The 10,196-nt window shown below is 36.8% G+C and overlaps 1 protein-coding gene across 1 annotated transcript in view; it reads left to right on the plus strand.

Annotated features, from left to right (window-relative positions):
* The window catches only part of nhlrc2 (NHL repeat containing 2), a 36,254-nt gene extending 26,290 nt beyond the window's left edge, over positions 1 to 9,964 (plus strand). Inside the window, exons 9-12 of the mRNA XM_061708338.1 lie at positions 662 to 784; positions 961 to 1,170; positions 2,757 to 2,970; positions 7,688 to 9,964. Of these exons, the coding sequence (XP_061564322.1) occupies positions 662 to 784; positions 961 to 1,170; positions 2,757 to 2,970; positions 7,688 to 7,950 (810 nt within the window). The 3' untranslated portion in view covers positions 7,951 to 9,964. The remainder of the gene's footprint in view (positions 1 to 661; positions 785 to 960; positions 1,171 to 2,756; positions 2,971 to 7,687) is intronic.
* The last annotated feature ends 232 nt before the right edge of the window (positions 9,965 to 10,196 follow it).

A 10,196-nucleotide genomic window follows, 5' to 3' on the forward strand; every position in this document is an offset into this window, starting at 1 on the left:
TTTTCATGTTTCTGTTATTGGCAACCTCCTAAACCTTTGCTAGTCCTGAAATGGTTGAAAATTATTTTTAACTTGATCATAAATTGCTGTCACAACTGTAGCAGGATGTGAAAGTTACATCACTTAGTTATTATAGAACACATTGTTTTAAATAGCCAGATACACTTGCTATCTTTTTACTCAAAGATAGACACATAGGTAAGAAAAAAAATTGCTTCACTTTTTTTTTTCCCTGTTGGTATAAGTTGAACAAGAGATTTAATTCTTTAATGTGTATAAAATAGTAAATAATAAAGGATTTTTCCAAATTGGGTGTTAATGCACCTCCAACTTTAACGTTTGGTGGTACTACTAGATCTGTTGGAAATGTTTTGTTTTTATTTATTAAACTTTGCCCAATCAGTGCACAGTGGGGAAAGAAAGGTTTCATTTTTGCAGGAAATGTTGATATTTATCCACCTATAAATTCCCAGTCATTTTCATCTTTTTATAAAAGGATAATTGTACTTTTTGAAAGTACAGTTGTTGAATAAACTGCTGCTGTAGAGACGAGACTTCACTGACGTGGGCTAAAAAGTTATTGATTTTAAATGTTTTTGACAGAGTTGCTGTTTGTAAGTGTATTTGAGCTTTTACCGATGTTTTGTCGTCTTTCACCCAGAACCTTTTTGCTTTTGGAGATGTAGATGGCAAAGGGGTGGATGCCAAACTGCAGCACCCTCTGGGCGTGGCGTGGGCTCCTGAACAGAGCTTGCTCTACGTGGCCGACTCCTACAACCACAAGGTCAGTGATGCGTGTCACAACGCTGCCCCTCCGCTCGGCCTCAGCCTTTGTTGGTTTAGGTTCGAGTCAAACCCAAAGCAGTTAAATCATATTTATATTTAATACAGGGAATTGTATTTCAAATAATCCTTATTTAGTATTTTTCTCATGTCTATGTCCTATGTGACTATGTTCAGATCAAGGTGGTGGACCCAAAGACGAAGCAGTGTCACACATTAGCAGGGACCGGAGAGGCGGGAGATGCTGTTGGGCCAGAATTTAACAAATGCTGCTTCAATGAACCTGGAGGAATCTGTGTGGGTGATGGTGGGAAGCTGCTTTACGTGGCTGATACCAACAACCACGTGGTCAAAGTGCTTGACCTGGCCTCCAAGACCGTTTCACTGGTGAGCCCTGTGTGTGTCTGTGTGCGCGCTTACACTTACAAAGTGTATATATATATATATATATATATATATATATATATATATATATATATATATATATATATATATATATATATATATATATATATATATATATATATATATATATTTTTTTTTTTTTTTTTTTTTCTTTTTTTTTTAATTTCTTTTTTTTTTAATGATTTTTTTATTGGAAATAGATTCACATTATACAACAGTAGTAAAACAAAATAACTGGGAATACTTCCATCCATTCATTTTTCCCATCTTTTTATATCCCTCCCACATTCCCATCCCCAACCCAGCACTTACAAGAGACCCAGAGACAAGAAAAAACAACCAAATACAATATAAAGAAAGAAAAGAAGAAAAAAAAAAAAAAAAAGGAAATAAAATAAATAAAAATAATAATAATGATGCTACTCATTTTATTTTTAATGCTAGCAGTCTGACTGTGAGCCTACAGATGATCAAAGGCCTTGCTGGGAAATATCAAATATCATATTTTTTTAAATTTCAAACACATAAAGAAAAAAAAATATAAAATTTTAAAACAAATTAAAAACATACAGAAAAAAAGCAACAAAAACGTAATACAAACAGGGGAAAAAAAAACAGTGTCCGAAAAGGAGCAGGTAGAAGTAAAACTTATTTAACCCGGCCCCTTTGTTACCTCTATAAGTTAAATATTAATAATAAATAGCTGCTAATTTACCTATTAGGCTACTGATTTTCCCATTGGTTGAGCCTTTGCACCCAACCAGCTAACAAACACAACCTTAACATAGCTCCTCCTCAATTAAATAACTTCCCAGAACTTCCTTTTTGTACTGTTTTTTAAATTAATTTAATATTCTGTTCTTGTTTGTGTAATTAATATTTCCAAAAACTATTCGTGCAAGAAATTTTGGGTAAAAGGTGAAAAAGAAAGGTACGGAAGCGTATTGCATTCACTTGAGAAAAAAAAAATTCTGCTCTGTTTTTCTGAATTAACGAGATAATTATATCAGAATTCCGAGAAAAGTTTTAACGAAAAAAAATAAATCTGCTCTGTTTACAACCTGCGAGAAGCTCTCACGTGACCTTCATGAAGTAGCCTACGGTTGCTGCTGCTAATAACCCTCCAACAGTGCTATATGATTTCAAGAACGGGGTTAATACATTTATGGTATCTAACAATACCATCTATATAACTTAAAGACAAGAGTATCTCCTAATGTTTCAAACCAAAAGCAAAATAAAACTGGATTAAACTGGACAGGAACATGTTTGCTTCCATGAAATCGAGTTCTCAAGTGAATGACAGCTTCTTGCAAGTTGTGAGGTATTTCGTTAATTCAGAAAAACAGATTTATTTTTTTTCATTAAATCTTTTCTCAGAATTCTGAGATAATTCTCGTTAATTCAGAAAAACAGAGCAGATTTTTTTTTAATTAAAATGTTATCTCGTTAATTCAGAAAAACAGAGCAACTTTTTTTTTCTCAAGTGAATGCAATACGCTTCCGTAGAAAGGAGATTTCTCCTTGTTAATCTTGAATCCAGACATCCAAATGTCTCTCTTCAACAGCTTCCCATCTTCACTGAGTGCACAGACTCGGCACCTTCCCGGCCTGTGGGTGCTACCAAAGTCCCCACGCTGCCTAAATCGGCCACCAGGAAGGACATGCCACCAGTATCGGTGTCAGTGGGCCAGACGGTTGTCATGTCCGTCACAATATCCCTTCCAGATGGAGCCAAACTCACCACGGAGGCCCCGAGCTGCTGGGCGCTCTCAGCCGAAGGTGAGGCCACGTTTACATGGCGTTAGAAACATCTCGCATAATAAGAAGTAGATTTTCTTACAATGTTTTTTAGAATATAATTCCTGAATGAAAATTATGCTTATTGCCTTTTTATTTTTTTATAATAGAGGACATATAGGACTAATCCCAAGCAAAAAACTTTCTTAAAGAGTATAATGTGGTGTATAATATTTGTGTGTTTAAGATGATATGTTTATTAAAGGGATGGATTCATAAAAATAAATCATAAATAGATTATGCTCATAAATTTAAATATTTATTAAAAGATATGAAAGGAAAAACATGTCTGGAGAAATGATAAGAACATTTTTTTAATTTGATTTAGTTTTCGTTCCATTGTAGAACTCCACTTTAACCCGTCTCCGAGGCCTCTGCACCACCCGATAACAAAAGGTTTAATGAAAAACATGGTTTAATACAATCCCCCAAAAAACATCTGAAAAATAAATGAAATGGATAAAGATAGTTACCCAATGCAAGAGATAATAATCATAGAGATACACAAAAGTATTAATTTGAAAACTTTTAAAGTGGAGGGTCTCTTCTTTTTTTTAAATTTCAACATATAATAAACACTTTAAATAATGATTTTCTGTGTATTTCATATTTATCCCGGGGGCATGCATGCACAGAGGAAAAAAGAATAGACTTCAATTTCAGTAGACTCTGTTGCAGATTGCTTTTATTGTGGCTTTCCTTTTGTGAAAGTATAATTATAGGTAGCCTTTAGCTGCATGACAGCTGATACAAAGGTGCAGCGTGTTCGCTGTACAGTCTCTGCATTGTTGTTTACAATGTCCCTTAGCCGCCTTTGTGTGTCATCTTCCAGTAATGGTCATATAATAAAGGCTCGTTGAATCAGAGGAGCATACATGGTGACCCAGAAGAGAAAATCATGAAACATCTGTGCAGTTTCAGTCCTAAATCCCTTCTGAAGGCTTTTAAATTTTGCACAGTGCAAGCCGAGCGTTTGAAAAGTAAAAAAGGGGGTCAAACTAGTGCTGGATGCCAGGTGTAAACTATTGCAAAATGTTTCAAAATCAGTCCGAACATAGCCAGAATAAGGTGTACTTTATACTTGACCTAACAGTTTAAATGAAGTATTTTTTAATTTCCTATCTGCTGTATATCTGAGCATGTAGCTGCAGTTTTACGTCAGAACGGGGGTCACTAAAACAAAGCAGTACCTTGTGTTTCTGTGTTGTATAACAGCTGCCAGGTACAGCTTACACTAACCCCCATAGATGCTGAAGATGGATTATGAAAGAAAATGATATCGATTTTAAGCTACCGAAAAAGCCAGTGGGGAAGTTATAGTGGAAAAAACACTAATCTAATTTTCATCTTTCAGGAATTTTCTGATTTTGTAAAAGTGCTAATATCTGCCTAAAACTAGTTGATAAAATTAGGTTATAATTAAATCCTGTTCAAGTGTTGTTTGCCTCACGTTTCAAAAGTTAGGAAAACAAAATCTTCTACTTTATCCCTCCTGAGGTAAAGTCTGCCTCTCGGGGTAAATGGACAGAGAGCTGAAAGCTGACCGTGTTCTCTGCTTTTGTGAGCCTCTTTGTTGGGGTTTATTTTTGTCTATTATCCATGATTGTGATTTATATGAGAAAAAAAAAAAATAGGCGCTGAGTGATGCTTGACCTCCATGTCAATTTCATGGTACGCCACGCAGACTCACTCTTCCAGCCCACACCTGGGATTCACAGCTAAACCATGCCGGGGAAAAACACTTTTTTACGCAGAATAAACTCTTAAATGTAGGATCCGTTGACGTTGTTCTTTTTGTGATCTCCACCAGTTTGACCCTAGAATCAAGTGTGGGGTGATTATGGATATCATGTGAGTGACAGTTGAGGGGTTGTCCATTAGGTTTGAAGTAAAAAAAAGTGTTGCCATCACCCATAGCAACGCAGCATGCAGTCAGCTGTGTCAGCGGGCTATTTTTAGGACATTTTGATAAGATGGCATGCCTTAGTTCACATAATTAGCTACCAGGCTATGTTACGTGATCCTCTGCCGTCCCATTATGCCCAGTCTAGACTTAAACTGATCAGATCAGTTCAGAGGGAGGAATTTTAATGGTTCGAGTCAGAAGAACAAGCCAGATTTAAATTGTTTTTTTTTTTTTTTTTTTCTTATAGTGCCTTTTTTGAATTGGCTTCCAGGAGACCTCGTGCATCAGCTTCATTAATCATTGCTGCCATGGGTTTTGTCATCTCTCAGGCTTAATATTTTCTCACAGTAGAAAAATCCAGCCCTTTCGCTTTGACTTGAATACATTTTTCCCCTGATTATGTTTCTCAAGGATGAAATGTGCTTCCAAGAGTACCGCCCTTGTTTCAGAAAAATGAATATCTTCACCCACGTTTTATCTGATTTTAGAAGGTTTATGTGGATTCGGGCTAATGTTTTAGAGGAATCCATTTGGATGTGCTGTGTAATGCTCAAACTTGAGTCAACAAGCTGCTGCTGCTGCACTCGACAATAAATCTGGGTGCCAGACAGACGTTTGCACACATCTGATCTTTCACAGCAGTGGAGGAACTGAAACTGAAATGGGTCCAAACTATGGATTGATCCTGTTTTTTCTCCGTCTTGGCGGCATATCTCAGGGAGGGGGGAGTCGGTCAGTCAACAGGGTGACGCAGAACTTAAAATATATTTTGTAACTATGGGATTGTACCATGAGGCTTTGCCTGACTCATGTAGCTTCACTTGCAGAATAACTTTTGAGGGAGATGTCTCTACAAGTTGTGTAAATTATAGAAACTTTTGACTCGGACATTTATCTTCTTTCAGCATGAGTCCCTTAAACCTGCTTCAGCAGCATCAGCCAGCCATCCATCTATCCAACATGTTGGATTTTTACCAAATACTTGGGTTGTGTCTGCCGTTGTTGTTGCTCACTACAGTGTGCTGCTTAGTAGTCACCACACATTTCGGGATACATTGAGTGCACTATCTCAGCTCATTACTCAAAATTGCAAACACACCGTGAAGTGCTCTATAAAGTGACTTTAATCACAGCATTAAAATAACAGAAATAAACTCCCATCACCTTTTGCTGAACTTTTTTTGCACCACTTTGCAAACATTAACGTGCAAAAATATATTCAATTGAGACCATGAATTGTATTTCATTCGACACTTCCTCGTTTTCATGCTCAAACGCTACATTTTAAAACATCCATATTCAAAAAAACATAAATGTTTTAATTAAAAACCTTCAGGGTGATATTGATTCATTAAACTGAATTAACTGTACCCTCTAAGCCTGTTTAATCCTTTATATGTTCAAACATAACTTATTTATTTATAACAAAATATTTATTTCGATATGAAATTTTACTGCTATAAGTTTGTATTTGTTAAGCAGCACAAGCCCCTTTTTTTCCTAAATAAAAAATAGTTTAAATACTTGAACTGGTTCCTCTTGTTGACTTGTTTAGTAATTGATTAATTTATTTAACAGCTTTATTCTAGAGGCATTATTAGAGGTCTGTTCCTGCTAGAATAAACTGCCCTTGAAGTTGCACAAAAAGCCATGAAAATGTTTGTCTGAATAAAGAATAAAAAATAAAGCAAATGAAATATTTAGTGTTTTCCTCCATTCTTGGCTGCCTCTGAGGGGGGAAAAAAATGATATGGAGCAAACTCGGTGGAGAGATTTCACACCATCATCAAAAGCCCCCAAATGTCCCCAAATGGCAAATTCGTCACTTTTCTTTTGAAAGCCTAAACTTAAGCAAGGATTAGGGTGAGATTTTTAACTTTGATCCCTCTTTTGCCAGAGTATCTAAGTAATTCTCCCATTTGCCTGATATGCAGGATTTAATAATCAAAATGAATCACGTTTCAGCTCAGTTCAGATCAGAAAAGAGTAAAACCATCATGGAAGAAGAGGTGGAGATGGAGGAGTGTAAATATCTCACTGATGACCTGGATAACAGAGCGGAGTGGAGCTGGATCTGTATTTCTAGACTACTATGAAACCATGTCTCCGACAGGAGGGCCCCCCCTTATGATCCAGGTCCTGGTCCAGGTTTCTTCCCTCCTAAAGGGGAGTTTTTCTTGCCACTGTTTGGCTTAAGGTTTTTCTCCCACTAGGGGAGTTTTAACCTGCCATTGTTTATGTAATAATTGATCGGGGGTTTATGATCATGTTCTGGTCTCTGGAAAGAGCCTAGAGACAACTTTTGTTGTATTGGACGTAGGGCTGTGCAATTAATCGATTTTGAATCTAAATCGGATTTATTAATCAAGACGATGTTAAAAAAAAAAAGGAAAATTGGAAAATCGATTTTCCTTTTTTGCAGCTGGCTGCATTACAGACAGAGCTCGTCTAGTCATCTTTGTTTGGTCAAGAAAATTGTAAATGTTGTCACTTTACTAAACTCAAGGAGGATTTACAGTATCTTTCAATTGCACTTCATTCCCAATAGGGAAATTTGTTTGCTATTTTTCTATAAAAATTAAGATAAAATATTTGAAACAATTTATTCCATTGTCTTTTGTAGTTTTACCAAAAAAAATCAAAATCGAAAATCGGGTTTTCAGAGAAAAAAATCTGGATTTTATTTTTGTCCAAAATCGCTCACCCCTAATTGGACGCTATACAAAAAAAATTGAATTGAATTGAATGATGCTCCTAACTCGCATCACTGATGGGTTTTGTTCTGCTTTCCAGGAAACGAGTGGCTGCTGGACGGCCGGGTGGTGACCGGAGACATTGGGGATCTGTCGCAGCCCCTCGTCGTCTCAGCCAAACTTCCAGCCGTTGTAAAGGAGTTTAACGGCAAGCCCAGCCTGTCTCTGGCCGTGTGGGTGTTCTACTGCACGAAGGCGGGTAGCGCTTGCACGATGAAAGCGGCCTCGTTTACACAGCCCCTTGAAATCAACACCACCGCCGGGGAGGAGGAGGTCACTGTGGAGTTTGCCCACACCTTCTGAAATCGGGAGCGTGTCTCAGTCAAAACAGACTCAAAATCCACCCTTTGTCACGTTGACGCATCGGTTCATCCTCCAGTCGCAGCTACAACAGTGGCCTGTTTACTCATCGATCTGAAGTGAAGAAAGGAGAGAGTTTTGTAATAGATTTGTCACTTTTAAACAAAAATGTATCTCAAACACAACTCACATTAGTTTAAAGTAATGGCTCCATGTAAGGAACGATGATAATCTTAAGGAAGAGAATCTTAAGGCTGTGCTGAATAGTGTTCCATCTTAGTATTAGAGAAGTGTTTTATTAATGAATTAATTCTGAAAAAAATTAAGAGTTTTGATGGGTAGCAGTAGTAGATAGTAGTGATTATGTCGTTTTTTTTTTTTACTTTTAGTCCTGTTAAATGCAAATTAGAAATTAAAAGCAGGAGCCTGGGATGAGCTTTAAGATTTCACTTAAATCCTAAACGGTGACGAGATTGTCCATAAACGTTCAGAACAGGATACCGTTTCACGTCTCCAAAGAATCAACGACTGAATAACTCTTGAAACAGTTTGTCATGAAAGTTATGAAAACTTTTTCTTTCTTTTTTTGTTGTTTTTTCTCCCTAACCCAAAACTCCTGCATAGCTTCACAGCAGAAAGTGAAAAGGGGGGGAATATGATAGAGCTGATTAATGATTCGGTTTATTCTGCCGTTGGCTGTGAAAGGCTTGCCTCAGAATGCTAATGGAGAGTCAAGACCAATTAAAATAAAAAATAATTTAAAAAAAGAAGTCAGGGGAGGTTTTCATGAGAATTATTAAGATAGGAAGTCAAAATCTCCGATTTAATCAGAGTCAGTGAATGAGGTATTGTCTGTGGTATTCCAGGTTTATGAGAGGCTTTTTATGCAGACTCACATATTTTTATAACCATTATCTTCTTAAAGTTGTCTGGCATTGAGATAATAACTCTGAACTTTGTGCTTTAACGGATATATTAATAATCATCATATTCTAAATGAGCTTCCATAGATTTTTGTACGGTCATTTAAGTTTACCTTGCACCCAAAGTTTTGTCCCCTCTCTACGTGTGACTGAAGATACTTTTAGGAGTTTTCACAGCACAAGGAGCCTTTTATGAAGCTTTTCTCTGTCATGAGTAAAGTGCCTGTTTTCGATAAGGGAAGAAGTGTCTTGTGAACTGATGGACTGCCGCTTGCGCCGCACACTGTGGAATATTTTATTAGGAAGACAAAAGTCTCATTAGGATATCAGTCTCGAGCATCTGCTCCGCGCAGGAAACAGAATATGAAAGAGATGCTCCAATAATGATCCACTGTATCACATCGTGGCTTTTGTTATCTATTATAATATGATAATGTGGAAGCCATTATTGTCGTTTTCACATATTGCTTTTCATTGTTATGACAATTGTCAGAAAAATAACTTGCGAATGTTTTGATTGTCAACGTTCCCGTCATGTCTCATAACATAATTCGGCTCACTAAACCTTTTTTTATTTTTTTTTATTTGGCTTGGATCACTCGGCCAAAGTGCCTTGGAGAGGGATGTTGCTGCAAGGAAGTGGTAAAACGATGACACTTTAACTGTATATTAACACGAACGATAACAGTATTGTTGTGCTACGTGACAAATGTTTTATTCCCACAGGTTATTTATTTGAAACGAACAAAAAAAGTATTTTTTTCCTCAGCTCGATTATCCCTCTGGCATTTTTTAATGAACTGTAATGAGCTTGAGTTACTGCTGTCGGGCTTTAAGTTCCTCATATTGTTTCTCCTCAGACCTTTGTTGACACATTTGCCTTCTGTATGTGAGAGAGGGCAAATGAAAAGTGTCCAGAATCCTTTAGGTTTTTCTACTTTTTGGTCTGTTTCATCTTAAAATGTATTTAACTCATGTCCTTCTTTTCTGTGTAGCACATGGTACACTTGCATAACAAAGCAGAAACACGGGATTTGGTGGGGGGGTATTTTAGTATCATCTTTATTTTTAATAAAGCTATATTTGCATAACTATTCAAAGTTAGTGTGATCTTTTTTTCTATGTCTAATTACGATGGATATGCTATCAGAAACCACGGTACAGATCAGGAGGACAAGCTTCTCCTGCACGGCAGATGAAGCCACAACTGGACTTCATGAAGATGTTTAAACAGTTCATCTAGTCAGACAGGTAATCAAGAAGCTGAGAATGCTTGGTATTAATGAAAAGGGATTTAAAGTTCTCACATGCTATTAAAGCCAAAGA

This window comes from Cololabis saira, chromosome 19 (assembly GCF_033807715.1).
Source record: "Cololabis saira isolate AMF1-May2022 chromosome 19, fColSai1.1, whole genome shotgun sequence".
NCBI lineage: Eukaryota > Metazoa > Chordata > Actinopteri > Beloniformes > Belonidae > Cololabis > Cololabis saira.